This window comes from Diospyros lotus, chromosome 7, assembly GCF_014633365.1.
Source record: "Diospyros lotus cultivar Yz01 chromosome 7, ASM1463336v1, whole genome shotgun sequence".
Lineage (NCBI taxonomy): Eukaryota > Viridiplantae > Streptophyta > Magnoliopsida > Ericales > Ebenaceae > Diospyros > Diospyros lotus.
The window spans coordinates 24377898-24399132 of record NC_068344.1 but is presented as its reverse complement, the minus strand read 5'-3'; the positions used below and the strand labels follow the sequence as shown (position 1 = coordinate 24399132).

General features: G+C 32.7%; 2 protein-coding genes and 1 non-coding gene across 3 annotated transcripts; 1 reads left to right on the top strand and 2 right to left on the bottom strand.

Annotated features, from left to right (window-relative positions):
• Positions 1-511: 511 nt before the first annotated feature.
• Positions 512-583, top strand: TRNAN-AUU (transfer RNA asparagine (anticodon AUU)). The gene has a single exon. It is a non-coding gene; the product is annotated as a tRNA-Asn (tRNA).
• A 6653-nt stretch (positions 584-7236) lies between these two features.
• LOC127805621 (uncharacterized) lies at positions 7237-11626 on the bottom strand. The gene is made up of 6 exons (XM_052342370.1): positions 11293-11626; positions 10967-11208; positions 10685-10891; positions 10501-10593; positions 10315-10416; positions 7237-7454 (listed from the first exon to the last, which is right to left on the bottom strand). The coding sequence occupies exons 1-6, from the start codon at positions 11624-11626 to the stop codon at positions 7350-7352; spliced, it is 1083 nt and encodes a 360-aa protein (XP_052198330.1). The 3' UTR covers positions 7237-7349.
• Positions 11627-14911: 3285 nt separating this feature from the next.
• On the bottom strand, positions 14912-18291 carry LOC127805620 (uncharacterized). The gene is made up of 3 exons (XM_052342369.1): positions 16280-18291; positions 15876-16187; positions 14912-15407 (listed from the first exon to the last, which is right to left on the bottom strand). The coding sequence occupies exons 1-3, from the start codon at positions 18289-18291 to the stop codon at positions 14912-14914; spliced, it is 2820 nt and encodes a 939-aa protein (XP_052198329.1).
• Positions 18292-21235: the final 2944 nt, after the last annotated feature.

Sequence of the window (21235 nt, the reverse complement as noted above, 5' to 3'; positions counted from 1 at the left end):
TTAAATTTTACAAAATAATCTAAATGTTTTTATTTTTTAATCAATTAATTTATTTATTTTAAATTTATCAATTAATTTATTTATTTTAAATTAATTAATCAATTAATTAGTTTAAAACATTTTATGTTCAATTAATTAATTTTGTTTAATTTAATCAATTAATCAATTTTGTTTATAAAACATTTTATTTATATCAATTTATTTTATTTTATTTTATTTGGGGTGAAGTGTAATTTCAAAAACTTGAGTTTGTGGGTGCAAAGGGATTTCTGAAAAATGGTGGTTCAATTACTTTATAATTAATCACTACAAAAAAACTGGCATTTAGCAGCGGTTTTTTTTGCATTTAGCGGCATAATGAAATAGAGCCACTTTGAGGTTCCCTATGAAATGAGGCATGGAAGGGAGCCACTACGAAGAAGTTACGGGAGTTACGAAGGAAGCTTCGAGCTCATATTGGTCATGGGTTGAGAACGGGAATTGAACTCTATGAGATCTAATCTCCCGTTGTTCCTCAATAGCTCAGTGGTAGAGCGGTCGGCTATTAACTGATTGGTCGTAGGTTTGAATCCTACTTGGGGAGATTTGATTCATTCTGAATTCTTTAATTCAGAATGAAAGAGCTCGCTTTGACCGTTAAGAGTAGGTAACCCCTTCCCTGTCTTTGTTTCTATTGCATTCTATCTCATCGTATCACAACCGCCACTAAGTGATTTAGCGGCGGTTTTCAAAACCGTCGCTAAACCAGCCGTCGTGGAGCATTTAGCGGCGATTTTGACCAACCGCTGGAATAACCACCGCTAAATCACTAATTTTGCTGCGGTTTTAAAACCGCCGCAAAATCAGTGATTTAGAGGTGATTTTTTTAATTTTAGCGGCGGTTTTAAAAACCGTCGCTAAAATTAAAAAAAAAATTAAAATTTTTAAAAAATAAAAAATTAAAAAAAATTAAAATTTTTAATTTTAGCGGCGGTTTTAGAAACCGCCGCTAAAATTAAAAAAATTAAAAATTTTTAATTTTAGCGACGGTTTTTAAAACCGCCGCTAAAATTAAAATAAAACTAAAAATTTTACTCTCTCACCCGCCCACGCCCACACGATTGCCCACCCGCCTAGCCACGTGGCCGCATATCCGCGCGCCACGTGGCGAGGCTGGAAATTTAATTTCCAGCCTCCCCCCTTCCCCAAGTTTCAAACCCACAACCTCCCCTATGCCATTGCATGCTTGAAACTGCCTGATCTACCAACTTCCCTTGTTATATAATTACATATATAAATTATATACCACTATTTTTCAGAATTATATTTTATATTTTTTAATATAGAAAGAAAAACATTAATTAATTTATCATTTTTTAAAAGAATAAAGGAATAAATTAAAAATAAATTAATTGAATTAAATTAACTAAATTAATTTATTAAAAATAAAAAAATTATATATATTTTAAAATTATTAAAATTTTGTTAAATTTATTTTTATTTTTATTTTTTTAAATTAAATTTTTAGTTAACTAGTGGTGAACCCACGTGATATATGGGAGAGTTTAATTTAAAAATAAAAAAATAAATTTATTATTTTAAATAATTTTAACTAAATTGATAATTATAATTTTTTTAATCTTTAATCATATTGAAAAAATTTAAGTTTACTTAATTATTCACTATTCAATATGCTAATGGAGAACACTTTTAATTCAATATAGTTATAAAAAAAATTTATTATATTATATTTATTTATAAATAAATATTATAAAATCTATAATATTTCCACTTAAAGACATTCGTTATTTTCTATTTATTATATTATAATTATAAATATAAATTAAAACTCTTAAATATGAGTAAGAATAAGTTTTTTCAATAAAAACAAAATTTTAAAAAAATAAATTTTGATTTCTTCCATAATCTTAAAAATGTGATACCTTAAATATTAATTAGCATTGAAAAACTCTAATACTTGACAACCCTAATAATTGACATTTGGCAAAATACTTTATTTGACTATCATATTTTATTATTATATAAATATACATAGAATAAAGATATAAAAATAATATATTAAATAAATAGATACTTTTCTATGACTTAATTAATAGTTTAAGTTGTCTATTAATATTTCTCATAAAATTCATGCAAATTTAATAGAAAACAATTAGCATTGAAAAACTTGTATATTTAAAATTTATTATTAATTTTACATAATTAGTATATATTATTTCGAAACAATTGAAAGATTTAAATTATTAATGCAAATTACAAAATGTAAATTATTAATGTAATAAGTATTAAATGCAAGTTTTGAGGGAAAATTTTATTACTAATTATTATTTCAGAGCAATTGAAAGATTTAAATTATTAATGCAAATTACAAAATGCAAATTATTAATTCAATCAGTATTAATTGTAAATCATTAATGCAAGTTTTGGAGGAAAATTTCTTTTTTGAAGACTATCCTATTTTTATATATGTAAAGATGCAAATTACAAAATGTAAATTATTAATGCAATAAGTACTAAACGCAAATCATTAATTTGGGGGAAAATTTTATTACTATTTATTATTTCAAAACAATTGAAAATTTTAAATTATTAATGCAAATTACAAAATACAAATTATTAATGCAATAAGTATTATTTGTAAATCATTAATGCAAGTTTTGGCGGGAAATTTCTTTTCTAAAGACCATCCTACTTTTATATATATAAAGATGCAAATTACAAAATATAAATTATTAATGCAATAAATACTAAATGCAAATCATTAATTTGGGAGAAAATTTTATTATTATTTATTATTTCAAAACAATTGAAAATTTTAAATTATTAATGCAAATTACAAAATACAAATTATTAATGCAATAAGTATTATTTGTAAATCATTAATGCAAGTTTTGGGGGGAAATTTCTTTTTTGAAAACTATCCTTCTTTTATATATATAAAGATGCAAATTACAAAATGTAAATTATTAATACAATAAGTATTATTTGTAAATCATTAATGCAAGTTTTGGGAGGAAATTTCTTTTTTGAAGACTATCCTACTTTTATATATATAAAGATGCAAATTACAAAATGTAAATTATTAATGCAATAAGTACTAAATGCAAATCATTAATTTGGGAGAAAATTTTATTACTATTTATTATTTCAAAACAATTGAAAATTTTAAATTATTAATGCAAATTACAAAATACAAATTATTAATGCAATAAGTATTATTTGTAAATCATTAATGCAAGTTTTGGGGGGAAAATTCTTTTTTGAAAACTATCCTTCTTTTATATATATAAAGATGCAAATTACAAAATGTAAATTACTAATGCAATAAGTATTAAATGTAAATCATTAATGCAAATTTTGGGGAAAAATTTTATTACTACTTATTATTTCAAAGTAATTGAAAATTTTAAATTATTAATGCAAATTATAAAATATAAATTATTAATACAATAAGTATTAATTGTAAATTATTAATGCAAGTTTTGGGGGGAAATTTCTTTTTTGAAAACTAAATTAAATATTTTAATGAATTTTGCGATAATTTTGAAAAATCGCCGCAAATATTAATTTAATTTTAATTATAAATTATTTAATTATTTTTCAATTTAGCGGCGGTTTTTCAAAAACCGCCGCTAAATTAATTTTTTTAATAGATTTTGCGGCGATTTTTAAAACCCACCGCAAATATTAATTTAATTTTAATTTTAAATTATTTAATAATTTTTGAATTTAGCGGTGGTTTTTCAGAAACCGTCGCTAAATTAATTTTTTTAATGAATTTTGCAGCAGTTTTGAAAATCGCCGCAAATATTAATTTAATTTTAATTTTAAATTATTTAATAATTTTTTAATTTAGCAGTGGTTTTTCAGAAACCGCCGCTAAATTAAATTTTTTAATGAATTTTGCGGCGGTTTTGAAAACCGTCGCAAATATTAATTTAATTTTAATTTTAAATTATTTAATAATTTTTGAATTTAGCGACAGTTTTTCAGAAACCGCCGCTAAATTACATTTTTTAATGAATTTTGCGACAATTTTTAAAATCGTCACAAATATTAATTTAATTTTAATTTTAAATTATTTAATAATTTTTGAATTTAGCGGCGATTTTTCAGAAACCGCCGCTAAATTAAATTTTATTTTTTAATTATTTTCTAAATTTAGCGGTGATTTTTTGAAAATCGCCGCAAAATGTAAAAAAAACCGCCACTAAAATAGTATTTTGCGGCGGTTTGCAAACCGCGGCAAAATTTCATTTTTTGCGGCGGTTTCTAAAACCGCCGCTAAAAATCAATTTTTTTGTAGTGAATATGCGCGAGTATATTATAAGGTGGCTTTGCAAATCAGGCGATTTCGCATGCGCACACGCGTACGGCAGGTCATGGGATCGAAACTTGGGGAAGACATTTGTTGGAATAAATTCCAGCAGGCGCGGTAGATGGGTGGACGCGTGCACGGGCAGGGCAGTGGCGCGTAGGGGCAGGCCTCGCGTGCACAAACTATTTTTGCCTGCATGCGAGAAACAGGAGCGGTTTTAAAATCGTCGTTAAATTTTTTTATAATTAAATTTAATATTAAATTCAATTAATTTTAAAGGGCAGTTTTCAAACTGTCGCTAAAAAAATCACTTAGCAGCGATTATACCAGCGGTTGCTAAAAATCGCTGCTAAATGCTGCGCGACGACTGTAAAAATCACTTAAAAGCGATTATACCAGTGGTTGCTAAAAATCGCTGCTAAATGTTACGCGACGACTATATTTGCGGCGGTTTTGAAAATTGCCGCTAAATGGCAGTTTTTTTGTAGTGTCGAGTCAATGCTCTTTGTAATCGAGTATTTAATTTATTGCAAGTTTCAACTATATCAAAAGTAATTGAGTGATCAAGGTTATAGTCGAGTGTTAAACCTCATTAATTAACTAAGAGTTAGGCATATTCGAGTAAATCCTTATATCAATCGAGTATTTCTATTCAATAGTTGAGTGTTCTTGCTTGAACAAAGTTTATGAGGTTTTATTCTCTTTTAATCAAGTACTTTTCATGAGCAATAAAGTAAAAGTTGATGTATAATCAACTATTTGTGAGTGATAATCGAGTATCTTATGCATGTCTATATAATCGAGTATCTGTTGAGCATAATCGAATGCAATCAAAACTTACTCAAGTAGAGACCAAATTTACTCAAGTAAAGACTAAAGTTAGTCGATTATTTTGTGCTAAAACTAAAAAATATAGCTATTGAACTAGCCATTAAACTAACTATTGTAAGTGCTTTTAATGCACAATTTTGACCGTTAAGGCTTCCAAATGGCTCTAAATTTTACCTCATTCATTTATCTTGATATTTGAATAATATAATAATTATTTTATGGATAAAGAAGACTATACTTGCAGATTTTATTCTATTGATAGTAAGTATAAAATGAGATGAAAATGAAGAAACAAGGTTGTTGTTCTTGAATACTTTCTACGGCCTTAAGCCAAAATCATTCTTTAAGTTTTCATCTTCAATCAGAAAAATAGATAAAGATTATCTTCTTTACAATCTTTTTATCTTTCTTTTCATTATGAGAAGCTACTTTCATTCTTTGAATTCTATCTTGTAAAAGCTTTTCAAAGTGTTTATATTATAAACCTCACTTCTCTTTTTGTGGTTAGTGCTTGAGCCCATAAAAATCACTATGTAAAAGGTTCCAACTGCCCCTTATAAAAGATGTTTGTAATTGGTTACTACTAAGCCATTGAAAAGTAGAGATTATAGTTACACCTGTCAAAAGCTTAGGTTATAGCTGAACCTACAAAAGCTATAGTGGATTGATGAAATCCTTGGTGAGGAGCCAAGGAAATGGACTAAGTTGGTTGTGCCGAACCACTATAAAACTTGTGTGTGCTGCATTATTTGTTTCTTCCTTTCATTTCAGTAAGTTAAATTTTTATTTCTAGCATTCAAGATTTGCAGTTACAACAATATAATTTGATCTTGCAAAGCTCCCTACTATTCAAGTTATATTTGTATCATTGTTTCTTAAAGCACCAAGCACTTAATCTTTCAATAAAATCTCTTATATTCATCTTTCAAAGATTCCCAAAAGGCCAAATAGTTTTCTTTGCACAAAAGTCTTTAAAAACCCAATTCACCCCCCTCTTGTGTGTCTATTATTTCTTACACTCGACACTTCGATGACTCATTATGACGACCTCACCCTCGGACACTACAAAAAAATAGCATTTTAGCGGCGGTTTTTTTGTAATTTAGCGGCGGTTTTTAACCGCCGCAAAGTGCTTTAGCGGCGGTTTTGAAAACCGCCGCTAATACAGCCGTCGTGAGGTATTTAGCGGCGGTTTTCAACAACCGCTGGAATAACCGCCGCTAAATGTTGTTTTTTGCGGCGGTTTACAAACCGTCGCTAAGTTTGACATTTAGCGGCGGTTTTGTAAACAATTACCGGCGGTTTGGTAACCGCCGCTAAATATTTAGATATTATTTTATTTCCAGCGGTTATGTATTTTTAGCGGCGGTTTAGCAAACCGCCGCTAATATTTTTAGTGAGTATTTTATTTTTAGCGGCGGTTTAAAGAAACCGCCGCTAAAATAAAACAATTGTTAAAACAATTAGCGGCGGTTTTATTTTGATTTTTAGCGGCGGTTATATAACCGCCGCTGAAATAAAATAATTTGTAAAAAATTACGGCGGTTTTGAAACCGTCGCTGAAATAAAATAATCTGTAAAAAATAACGGCGGTTTTATTTTGATTTTAGCGGCGGTTTCAAAACCGCCGCTGAAAATAAAATAATTTGTAAAACATAACGGCGGTTTTAAAACCGCCGCTGAAATAAAATAATCTGTAAAAAATAACAGCGGTTTTATTTTGATTTTAGCGGCGGTTTCAAAACCGCCGCTGAAAATAAAATAATTTGTAAAAAATAACGGCGGTTTTGAAACCGCCGCTGAAATAATAATCTGTAAAAAATAACAGCGGTTTTATTTTGATTTTAGCGGCGGTTTTGAAACCGCCGCTAAATTTTCACGCTTGATTTTTGGCACTTTAGCGGCAGTTTTAATTTTGATATCGTGGCTTTTAGCGGCGGTTTTGAAACCGCCGCTAAAAGCCTAAAAGAATCACTCCCAGCTTGCTTTTTTTGTTCACCAAAACAAAAACCTGTGCCAAATTACTCACCATGCAACTCACAAATAACCTAAAATTTATAACATATATACAAAATTCACATACACAATATTTCAATCCATTTAATCAATAAACCATAAATATTCAATACAACTTAAATATCCAAATATGTAACATATTTTAAACAATTTAATATCCAAAATGAAGTTCCATATCATCACATCAACTTTGTTGGTTTGGATCTTGATGGGTCTGATGAATGTCATGACTTGCATTAGAAGAGAGCCTTCCTGCTGGTGACACTGGTCCACTATGTGCATCTGGTGCCTAAAATAATTAAAATTATATTAGATATGTATACAAAAAGAAAAAAACATACTTTGATGAATATTTGTGGAGATAAATATAAACAATCACTTGAAATGAAAAATTAAAATTCATAATTTAAGAATTAATATATTAACATACCATTGTATTGAGCATAGCAGCAAACTCAGGTGGTATATTCCCCACGATATTGGTGAAAATATAAGCCATTGCACTCTTTAAACTTCGAACCTCTTGTTGACTAGTCTCTAATTTTTCCTCCAATTTTTTCACATATTGTACAACAGGTGTATTAGTATTATTGGATGACGAGGGTGTCCCACTGAATTGAGCAATGGTCCCAAAAACTTGGTTTGGACTAGGACCGAAGCCCAAACCTCGAACTCGGCCTGAATGTTCTTTTCCTAGCACACGAGCAAGTGAATCATTTAAGGAGACTGACTGTGAAGACGTGCCTTGGCTCTCAATCTCATAAATTTTCTCCTATATGGATTAAAAAACAATATCAATCATAAAAATCTCAAAAAAAGACTTGGGTCTTACTCAAAGGTTTCAATGTCACATTCACCTTTATCATTACATGTCTTTTGAGCAACACACACAAAAAAAAGGTGAGGAAATTGCCACAAGGAAAACTTCAACAAAATATAAGAAAATGTGAAGGGCATTATGTAATTGGTTATAGTACTGCTCACATCTAGACGTAGTCAAAGACTCAAAGCACATGCAAGAATTTTAACAAGAAGTTAAAAACATCCAATCCAGCCAACCAATGCATCAAATCAATATATATATATGTGCGTGTTAAAAAGCTGGATGATATGAATTAGAAGCCCAAATAAGACCAGGCAAATGCTACCTGGCTGACTGCCTTCCTAATATTGCTTCAAAACTATCCCTTCATCATCTTCAACCTCTCTCATCTAAATTTCCCAACCCTAATTTCAGCTGAAATTGCAGTTTTGAGTTCATTCTCTATTCTTGAACATGTAATCACCATAACATTTCATAAAGAAGAAAATATATTATCCAATCTAAGAACCAATCTAAGAACTAATGAAGTAGGATGACATATTTTGAACAGTTGGAATCTACATGAAAAAAATGTGCTTTGAGTCTAAATTATATATTTTTTAAAAGCTACCTTCAGAATACAAAAAGAAACATTTATATATGATGTCATCAAACCCTATTTAGAAGCAAACAATGAAAATTAAAATAAAAACTAATTAGGAAATTCAATCAAATTACCAATTGTTAATTTTTTAAATTGTACCGTGTTGTTGAAGAGGCAATATATAGGAGTCTGATGACATGCAAAACAGTAGTAGGCCAAAAATGCAGCTCAAGTTTTCTTTGGTGAGGTTTCAAATCCTTAACATGGAAAACATCATTAGTATTCATGTCATAAGATCAAACATGTATTGATCTGGATGGATATGAACCATGAGATAATCATCTTGATTCTAATCCCTAGCTGTAGTGCACATCAATAACAAGTATATGATCAACATTACTTGTCGTTGTGTTTTGCCTGATCTTGACATGGAAATCATGGATGTTTATCTAAATTTTACTAAAATCAAGAGTTGACTTTCCTAAAAATTCCAAATCCCTAGATTTAGGTTCTTCTTCATGCATCCTAATATAGTTATATGTATTATTTATCATGGTAGTTGTTATGCCATTTTATTCCTCTATTCTCCCTCGTGGTCTGAGACTAAAAATTAAAGCAATGAACCTCAAGTTTAATCAAACTTACAAGCCTGCTGATGCAAAGTCTAGATAACTCAATGAATGTATTCTTTCTCATTAAAGCACTGATTTTTGTTTATAAACCTCCTATATTTTTCTTGCAGGTTGTGGACTGCTTGATTAAATTGATAGGTCCCAATGGTGGTGAAATTTGTGATAATGCCTCTATATTTTTGGCTTGTGATACAGTTATGAATTTGCTTTTGAAGGTAGTATACTATATTACAGACTCGCAGATCTCTGTAAATTTTGTAGTTGTTTCTAGAAGATATTGCTGATATTTGTATTTCTTTTATGAATAGAGTGAAGAAATCGATGTTCCATTAGATGGTGATTATTTTGTTCATCTGTTGGAAGCATTGTCATATTGGGCAGGTATCTGTTCAGTCACTGCATTTAAAAATTGCTTGGTTTCTGAATATTGACTAGAAGACTTGGTTCCCAAAATATCTTACTATTTAATCTTTTCTTTTTTTATTACTGCTTGCCTTCATTACTTCAAATTCCATCTTTTAAATGATATCTACTATTGTGAAACAGAAAGTAAGCCAATAGGAAGAAACCTTTCCTGTATTCACCCTGTATGGGGTTTTAGTGAGCTGTGAGGTATGGGAAGGCATCTCTAAGGTTGTTTTTCTTCATTTAAGAGTGAATTTTCCCATATTCTTTTGAGCATGCTTTAAGATCAAGAAAACTTGTGCTTGATTCTGAAACTAATGTTGACTTTTATTAAAAAATTAAAGTTCAAGAAGAGTGTAATGCAATGGTAAGACTCTTATTGATTACACCTCTCAAAAGACATGAGTTATTTATTACCCAACTTGAGGATAATTGTTACCTGATTTTCGTAACTCATAAGCTTCCTGTTTTTAAGGCCCAGGTGGATGTTTGTGTCTACTAGAAATGGCAATAGCCTGATTGTGTTGAATTATATCTGATCATACGCAGCTTCCTGTTTTTAAGCTTCCTATTTTTTAGTATATGTATGTTTTCTGCTAACAAGTTCAACTAAACTTATAACTCATTTACTAATAAAGCATAATATAGATAAAAGCTTCTTCTATGATTCAAAAAGTGGAATGGTTATGATACAAAAAAAACTTACGCTTATAGTTCGTGCTCCTTCATTCACAAAAGATCCATCTTTCTTCTTATGCGTCGCAATGTATAATAAACCCCTACTCACAGGCTGGCCACTCTCAATTTCCTATAATTTAGAACAATTTCACATAAATATTAGTTGATGTTAGAATAAAAAATTCATATTAAGGATAAATTTTTGCAATATTACCATCTCATATTTTTTCCTTGCTAGACTTTTCGACCCTCCTGTGTGTGGAATTGTCAATTTGAATCGATTTTCAGCATTTTTTTGACATATCTCCTAGATATCCAACAAAAACATCATTAGTTTAATCTTAACCACTTAGTCGTATAAATATTAGTAATCTTATAAGCAAGATTAGTAACATCACCTTAGTCTTATCTCGTGCACGATAGTCAATAAAACTTGCCCATTGGTCTTGAGATATTCCCGGTGGATGCTTTGTAATATTTGCTTCTCGACCAATATTGGGATCATACCACTCATGGTATAATTTACATCTATTGTCCTTCCATTTCTTCCCAATGTTCTTCAAAATAAAATTTTTAGCAGGCCCCTCGTCAACATTAAATTTTTCCTTCAAAAAACAACAATATTAGTTACAATAACATATTCAAAAAATATATCAAAAAATACAATATTAGTTAATTACCATGATTCTATTTTTGTAAATTTCTTCTTTGTATGTCTTCGGTACTTTGTGCCAACTTTCATAATTGACAGGAAAAGCAACAAAATCAGAGGCTAATTCTCCTAAAATCCCTCCAAGAAGTCCAGCTGGATCTCCAATTGGTTGGAATGATTCATTGAACTCTAACATAACACGCCTTCCACGTGCTAGTAACCAAACATCTTTAACCCTTAGTTTTTCCTGTTTTATAAGCCCTTCTTCATCTGTCAATCAAAATACATATACCTAATTTAATAATTAATGCAAGTATATAATAATTACATGCAATTTAAATATTTTGGGCATACCTATCACATTAACTATCCAGTAACGACGTGATGTAGACGAGGCTGTCGATGGAATATCGTGAGAGAGATGTGGGGTGAATGATTCTGATGGAGTCTGCCTAGATCCTGGAGGTTGTGATGGGGCATGGCCAGATAATGGAGGTTGCGGTGGAGTTGGGGAGGATGCTATAGGTTGTGGTGGAGCTGGGGATGATGCTGGGGGTTGTGGTGGAGCTGGGGATGATGCTGGGGGTTGTGGTGGAGTTGACAATGATGCTGAAGCATGTGTGGGAAGTGAGGCATCTCCACCTAAATCAGTAATGCCTGTCTTTCTTAGACGTTTCTTCCTAATCATGGCTGCAATTTTTTATGCATGAGAAAAACATGCACATATATATAAAGCAAAGCAAAAAAAAAATATAATTTGACATTTTAATAATAAAAAACATTTTAATAATAAAATTCAAGGCAAGATCTTTGGGGTTGGATCATAGGAGACACCCAGCGATAAATCTTGCCATGGATGTTTTTGATGTTATTAATGTTTAAAAATGCTTATCTTTCCAAATTGGTAACTTATGACCATTCCTAGTTCTAAGTTAATTATAGTTTGGTGCCACTTCTTTTTCCTAACATTTTAATATTATGACAGATATGCGCCAGCAGTTCTTCTTCTCCGCCATTTTGATGTCTTCCGGAACTTGGTTTCTCAAATGGGCTCACCTCTTGATCAAGTTGGTGTCAGCTCTGAAGTTGCATCCGTTATTAAGGAATATACAGAGCCAGTTTCTGAAGAGGAAATAATTTATTGTGAAAAAAATTCTGATGGCGATTCAGTAAGATCCAGATAACTTCGACATATCTGATTTATAGTTTGGAATTTATTACTATATATATAACTATCATGTATGTCACTAAACCTTAAAGTCTTGTTTGAATTATCATAATTTCTTTTCTTTTTTTTCCCCTGCAATTCTTAAGATGGATGACAAAATCTTTGACAGGTAAAAGAGTCTAGTACAGATAAAAGTTCCTATTGGAATAAAACTATACAAGGAAGCAAAAAAAGACTTTATTCAAATGCATAAAGAAAGAACATGAAACTAGAGAAAGAATGTGATGTAGCATGAAGATTTTGTGCTCGAATCTCTTAAAAGAATAAGGCATGCCAGTCATGAAATATCTGCTTCTCTGTAAATATACCTAGCTAACTTGATCAACAAATGAAGGATCTCAAAACTCTACTCAACAGACCACAAAACCCTGAAAAGTTCCCAGAACCAGAATGTTCTATAACAATTTGAAGATGTTGGAACATTTTCTATAAAAAAAAAAAAGAATGAAAGAAAGAAAAAAGTGGTTGGGGTGGTAATAATCTGCTATAGTGGCCAGAAATTTCAATTCAGTCCTCTAGTTGAGCCCATAGAGGGCAAGATGATATACTCCTCTGTTCTTAGTCATTCCAATATGCTTCACTATCAATTAATTTGCCTTTTAAGGTTATGCAAAATTCAAGGGGGTATCCCTAGGATTCTAGGTTTCCTGAGGGGTCACTTATGTAAGTTGATGTTGAAAGGTCTTTGGGGCAAAGAACCAAAGTCTATGGGACAACTCTATTACCATTGTTTTCTATTGTCAAAAGACTGACTTACTATGATGCCTATACTTCGCTGATGCAGCAAATGAAGGCTGCTGAATCAATAAGCAGGCATCCTCTGCTGTTAGTTGCAGCTTCTAACAGTTCTGAAGGTCTGCCACCAACTATTAGACGGTGCTTCACTCATGAGATCAGTATGGGGCCTCTGACTGAAGAACAAAGGGCTGAAATGCTGTCCCAGACACTTCATCATGTTTCAGGACTGCTTCCTAATGTATGTGAATATATGTCCTCTTTTGTTCTTTTGTATATGACCAGAATTTTCCAAGGGGTCCCACATAATAACGATTGACAGTCTTCTATGTCTAAATCTGCACTGATGGGTAACTCTGCATGGCGGGAGTTGGTCATTAAGATTACACCAGAATCTAAGAACATGACTTGTTTGAAATGTTAATCATCTTAATTACTCAGTCTTACCTTGTGTAATTGAGTCTTTCTTTAAGCTAATGATTTAGAATTTTTGGTACCTTTTATTTCAAAGCAATATAGTAAATTTAAGTATGTCATTTGATGGTCATTATGGCTCAGGAAATTTAATCCTGATACTTCTTTACAAGATTACGCCATAGGGCTTAGAAAATTAAATTATTTAAATAGCACAATTAGTTAAAATGCCTGTGACAGTGCCACTGTTACAATTATCCTAATTTGTCAATTTTAACTTAGGAAATTGTTGTCTTTCTTTTCAGACTTGTAAGATAACCATTATGTCAAAGCACTCGACTAATTTAATAAGCAACGTAAAATGCAATATAATTTTCTACATTTAAGAGTGTGTAATGACCGTTAGATGATTACATGATTTTAAAAGTGTTTTTTTAAACTAAATCACTAATCATAATTTGACTATTTCTTAAAGTATAATAAAATCATTAACCTCCTTTTATCTTAAATTTGAATAATAATAATGTTATAAAGAGCAACCTAGCTATCTGTAAGCCCCTTGGGACAAAGAGGTCTCATTAAAGTAGGGATAATCTCTTTTAAATCAAATCTCGTGTCATTTGGACTATCTCTTTTGAGTTTGAACATGTATGTTTGTGGTACGTGTGAGCACAGTAAATCTAAGATAAACTACAGAACATGCAATGGATGGCTACAGTACCTCTTGGTGGCCCATGAAATACTAGCTACACTCTGATATGAAAATTACCCTACCAAGTACTGCTACTATGTCCTCTACAACTAGGGTTCAAATTTCTTGAGACAAAGTCATAAATATTTTTGTATGTTTACCTGGTGCACATGGTTCTATGTAATAGCACATCAAACAAAATTAACTATATTATTTCCAAACAATATCTTTTACCATTTCTCATAGGTAAACAACGTTATTAGTGAAATGCCATAAATTGAAGTCCAGCAAGTAATCAAGAGAAGAACACAAGTTCAATCCTTATGATCACAATTTGGAACTGTTCTGGATGAAATTAATGGAAAACAGAGCCCACACTTACACAACATATATATGAATCCAAGATTGCTAATTAGTAATTACAGATGAAAGAAAGTCTTGACTGCATTGCTTATCCTTCAAATGCAGTCACAAGAAAACATCCTCAACAGTTTGAACATGTAAGGTTTCATTAGGTTAGCTTGTATTCGAATGTGCTACTTCTTCCTAGTCTACATTGACCAACTGCCATGAAAATAGCTCTGTTTGTGTCCTAAGCGGTTATGTATTTATTGTCTAATTAGTCTAAACCCTTCTAGTAAGACATGTGAGGTGATGGTGAAAAAAAAATCTTAAACCTTTATGTTGTATTTGCTTATTATATTGTTGTTACCACTTCTCTATTGGTACCTCTTAGACGTTTCTTCCTAATCATGGCTGCAACTTTTTATAAATGATAAAAACATGCACATATAGATAAAGCAAAACAAAATGAAAGGCAAAATAAAAAAATGCTAACAACAATATAATAACCAAAGTAAAATGTAATATAATATTCTACATTTGCATTAATTAAATCCATAGAATTACATATCCTCGTCATCCTCATCATCAACATTTTCAACATTAGGCATTGGATCATCATCTATTTGTCCTCTTGCAAGTGACAGAATTCCAGTATCATTAGGAAAAAATAACCCTAAGTCTTGTGTTTGATATGGCTCGTTCTCATAGAATGTCTCTTCAGTGTCTTCACCCATATCATACAAATCTCTTGGTTTTAAATGTACAACAGCACTCCAATCCTTTTCTACAACATCTTCAACATAGTACACTTGTTGTGCTTGTGAAGCTTCAATATAAGGTTCATCTTCTTCACGTTCACCAGTATGTATCAATCGAGAGAAATTCACTAAAGTAAACTGCAAAGCATCTTGTTTGATCCCTCTATCAGTTATGGTATTGGCCCATTTACACTTGAATAGAATAATCCTGAATCGACCATAGTAATTAAGCTCGATTATATCTACCAATTTTCCATAATAATTAACATCTCCATTAACTGGGTTGTTGTCACTGATTCTAGAATGACTTCTTGTTCCAGAAATCACAAAAACTCCACTGTTTTGAGTTTTCAAGCTATGTTCTCGTTCCATAGTTCGAAATTTGAATCCATTGACATTATATGCACTAAATCGTCTGGCACGTTGAAGTGGCCCTTGTGCAAGGAACTTAAGATCATCTGAATGGGATTCATTTTCATCATTCATAATCTAAAATGAAACAAAAGGAAATCGATAAGTACAATTTTTCATGATTGAAATATTGTTCTTAATAAAATATATCAATGGTAAACCTACACGCTTAGAGAACCAATCAACGAATTCCTGATGTACTGTTCTTTCAATCTCTATAGTTGATCGTGTTCGATTCCTGAGCCTTCTCTTGGTTATCTCTCTAAATTCCCTATATAAAATTAAGTCATTAACGCAACAAGATAGGAAAATAAGGGATTTTGATAAATTATATATCTTTTATGTACTAACTCACTTCACAAACCGATCGACTAGTTCTGAATTCATCAACACATATCTGTGTGCTTGTCGTTTCTCAATATGGGTAAGGTTGAAATATGAAGTACTCCCAACTGATTTCCCTATTTCAGTAAAAAACATTGAAACTTGAGACGATTCATTGTTTGTCGTTTGATCATCAACACGTCCAAGCTGGTTGAATCTTGTCTCAATGCCCTCCAAGTATCTTGAACAAAAGGTCAAACATTCTTCAGCCAAATAACCTTCAGCAATGGAACCTTCTGGTTGTGCCCTGTTACGTACATAGGACTTCAAATGTCCCAAGTATCTAAAGTAAAAAACACAATTAGAAAATAGTGTTATACATATATACCTGCAAATCCAATGGCAAATAGCAATTACGATATATAGAATATTTACCTTTCTATAGGATACATCCATCGATAATGTACTGGGCCTCCAAGCTTCAGTTCATTCACTAGATGCACAACCAAATGAACCATGATTGTAAAGAACCCAGGTGGAAAAAGCATTTCCATATGGCATTGTGTGAGAATGACTCGACGTTGGAGCTTGTCAAAGTCTAGAGGATTCAACACCTTGCCACATATTTGCCTAAATATTGAGCACAAATCAACTAAAACGGCAGACACTTGGTTAGGCAACACATTTCTAATTGATATTGGTAGCAGTTGCTCCATAAGAATATGTGAATCATGACTTTTCAAACCAAATATCTTCCGATGCTTTAGATCAATACACCTAGCAATGTTACTTGAGTAACCATCAGGCACTAAAACATTCTTCAAAGTTGTAAGGAATACATCTTTTTGGGCATTTGACATTGTAAATAAAGTAGGTCGATATTGTCCATTTTCATTTGGCCAAAGATCACTTCTTACGCCCATCTCTTTCAAGTCTTTTCGAGCATTGAGATTATCTTTTGTTTTTCCACTTTCATTGAGAATGGTGTACAAGACATTATCACACACATTCTTCTCAATGTGCATAACATCAAGGTTATGGCGCAACAAGTTGTACTCCCAATAAGGAAGTTGGAAAAATATACTTTTCTTTCTCCATTGTTGACAACCACTTTCTACAGTATTTTTTCGGTGAGTTCTTTTTCTGTTATCTTCAACCTCCATCCCTTTCCCAAATGTAACATGAACATTTTCCAACTGCTTGAATATCTCTGAACCTGATAGTGCCACTGGTGGATTCCTAAACTCTGTATTACCATCAAAGTGAACACGGTTAAACCTGAATCTATGATTTGGCTCTAAAAATCGACGATGACCCATAAAACTCCACTTTCTACTATGAGGTAGACGATGGGCAACAGTGTCAAAATTACAAGTTGGACAAGCTGAACCAGTGTGTGTGTTCCACCCAGATAAATTACCAAGCCCAGGAAAATCGCTAATTGTCCACATCAATGCAGCGCGCATATTAAACATTTGATTGAGTGAAGCGTCAAATGTTTCCACACCACCATCCCACAAATCCTTCAAGTCTTTAATCAAGGGTTGTAAGTAAACATCGATATCATTCCCTGGCATTTGCTTTCCCGGAATGATCATTGAAAGGATGAAGGAAGTCTGCTTCATACACATCCAAGGGGGTAAGTTGTACGGTATAAGAATCACAGGCCAAATGCTATAGTTGGTACTCAAAGTTCTGAAAGGATTGAAGCCATCACTAGCTAACCCAAGCCTAACATTCCGTGGATCTGATGCGAATTCAATGTGTGTTTCATCGAATCTCTTCCACGCCTCAGAGTCTCTCGGGTGCCTCATCAAGCCATCTTTGTTACTATCCACAGAATGCCACCTCATATGTTCAGCAGTTTTAGAAGACATAAATAACCTTTGCAAACGTGGTTTAAGTGGAAAGTACCGTAAAACTTTGACAGGTTTCTTTTTTCTTTTCTTGCCCCCACTAGACATGTTCGTCGGGTTACCTTTCCTACTTTGTTTCCATCTTGACGTGTTACATACTTTGCATGTCTCCCTACTTTCATCTTCTCCCCAATACAACATACAATCATTTGGACATGCATGTATTTGACTGTAATTAAGACCAAGCTTGGTAATTAATTTCTTCGCCTCATAAAAAGAATCAGGAATCTTTGCATGTTCGAAGGCATCTTTTAACAATTCTAAAATCATAGACATTGCTTTGTTACTCAATCCGCACAAGCACTTGATGTGATATAGTTTTACTAGGAATGATAATTTCGAGTACTTCGTACATCCTTCATACAATGCTTGATTTCCATCCCTAACTAGATCGTAAAATGCCTTAGCTTCCTCATTAGGTCCTTGATTCAATTCTGGCATCCTTTCTTCACCTTCATGTACTGGTTGATGCGAGGTCCAGGCTTCTACATTCACATGGTCCCTAGATATCCCAAAAGCATCGTTGATCATATTGTGTATTGGATCATGAGTGTATAAGGGATTTTGTATCGAGGGTGTGCTATTAGAAGTTTCCCCTGTAGTTGACTCCCCATGCCAAAACCAAGTAGTGTATGTGGTTGGAAACCCTCTACAAATCAAATGATCATACACCATTGCTCTGGTCTCCCAATTTCTAAAAACACAATCAGGACAAGGACATTTGATTTTGCCTTCAACAGACCGATGGGCAAAGGCAAATTCCAAAAATCCTTGCACCCCTTCCTGAAATTCATGTGTATTTCGTGGCTTTGTAATCCAAGACTTATCCATGCAGCTAAAACAGAGCTTGTAGCTTGTATTCTGCTTCTCTAATCTACACCTCAATATGCAAAACATTACATCCATATTAGTTTTAAGATGCGTACTTCATACATAAAAGGCATTTAAAAACTACAACAATTTTCCAATAGAGACCCTAATTATTATCACTCTATAAGACACTATTTAAATACGCAAATTAAGTTTTGAATCAAATATTAGTTTATGCCTAAGGATTACCTTTTTGTGCGTAACTTTTTGTTAATAAAGATCATTACAGTCGTGCTACTAAGCGTATATAATATACTCACAACTTTAATTATATGTGTGTGTGTGTGTGCAGCAATTGCATTGTCATCAAAGTGCATGTGCTTGAACAAAAAATGTTTCTGGTTCTGCTGCTGCAACATTCCAAATCTATTTTATCGGCGCATTGTCTGCTTGTTAATGTTTTTTGGAGGGAAAACATTTCCAGTGATCAATTAACTAAAGTCCCCTTTCACTTCCAGAATTCATACAATCCCTAAAGTTAATTTGCATAGACTGATTAATTATGCATCGATAATGCTCATTAGGTTCATTTCTATAACTTAATTCAGATCAAACATTTTCTGTGTATGGAAACATTTTATGTGTATCTGATCAAATGTCTGATTCGATGTTTAATTTTAAATTCAAAATTACAAGATGGAAAATAAGTTAAAATAATTTTTTATAAGGAATTAATATGGCATTAATTAGGAAGTAAATTTTCCATTCTTTCTGCACATATATTTAGAGGGGAAATATATTTATATAAGATGAAGTATATATATCTAATATAACAAGGTATACACACACAGACACACACAAATATGCTTTAATTAATTTGTATGGAAAGATAGCTGGCAAATTCCAGTAGAAGATGAGGTACGCTTTTATGTTTCTACATTTCTTCATAATGATATTAATGCAAAATTTAGTCATGTATGCATCACAAACAGTAGAGAGCTGGGCAATAGATATCAATGCCTTTGTACTCTGGCATAGTTAAACAAAGTAATTGAAATTTGGCTTCTTTACAGAGTGGCAAGCCATGCAGTACTTATAGCATTTCTTATGCCATGATATCTGAAAGGGGATCGATAGATTAAAAAAAAAAAAAAAAAGCTTCATATATATATTTTTTAATTATTATAGGTGATCAAGTTCCTAATTTATTCACAGCCGTTCTTTTTACCATAATTTCACAGCCGTTCTTTACCAAAGTGGGGGGGGGGGGGGGCGCTCCCAATCATCATAGAGTTAACTGTGTTTCTCTTTTCATTTATCCTAATTACCTTAACTGTGTTTCTCACATTTCCTTTCATATTCAACAAACACCATTTTGAAAATGAATTTGACATCCTAAAACAATGACAACTTAAGAAAAGACAAACATACATATTTGTGTGTGGGTGGGTATAATCTGCAGGCCATATCCAAACAACACCAGGTCCACATCAAATGGACATAAAATACAAGAGCAAGACAGTTGGACGGCCACTTGAGTGAGAGGTACTGAGCTTAAGTGAGAACCTAATCATCGGTATAATTATTATATAGGGTAAACCATGTTTATTTTATACTATCATTAATCATCTGTAGATCGATGGATTTGATGATTTTACTAAACATCCTCGTTTAGTTTTTGCAGGGACAAAATTAGGCACGTCTCAATAACAAATACCGGGACTCGTAAAAGACAATCAATTAATATACCAAGATCTTCTCTCTTATATTAAAATCGAACTAACCTGAGGAACTGCGAGAGGCGAGAGCGAGTCAGCGACTGCGAGAGGTGAGAGCGAGCGCAAGCGACGGCAGGCGAGGGGCCGAGGGTGAGCACAATCGACTGCGAGCGAGGGACCGAGGGCGAGCGCGAGCGACGGCGAGCGAGGGGCCGAGGGCTAGCGACGACGGCCGAGCGACCTAGGGCGAGCTCGAGCGAGGAGAGGGCAAGAGCGAGCGAGGGTCCGAGGGCTAGCCACGGCGGGCGAGCGGCCGAGGGCGACCTCGAGCGAGGGGAGGGCGAGAGCGAGCGAGGGGGCGAGGGCTAGCGACGCGAGGGAGAAGGAGAGACAGAGATCGAGAAGGGGCTAGCGACGCGAGGGAGAAGGAGAGACAGAGATCGAGAAGGGTTCGCAGAGAGAGAGTAAAATTGGGGGAGGGAATTTGAGAATTTGGGGTGCCTTGGCGCAGGCGGGTAATGGGAAATTGGGGGAGGGAATTTGGTATTTTTAGTTAAGTAATTTATTTTATTTTTTAATTAATTATTTAACTGTGACATTTAAAGTAATTATATTTAATATACATAATTTAATATAAAAAATTAATATTGTTGACTAATTTATATTTTTAAATAATATAAAAATATTAAATTTAATTATGTGTAAAACTTAATTCATATTAGACATTATGTGAAAAAAAGATTAAAAATTTATTAAAAGAGTGTAAAACTTAATTCACGGATTAAGCCTGGTCAAGTTCTTTTGGATTAAGCCCAATTAAGTTTTTTAAAACTTACACTATTGCAAGCCATCTGAGCGTTGACTACAAAGAACTCAGTGGTTGTGGCTATGGTTGTGACAAGAGACATTTGAAATAAAGAGGGAGTTAAAAGAAAAAATCGAAAAGG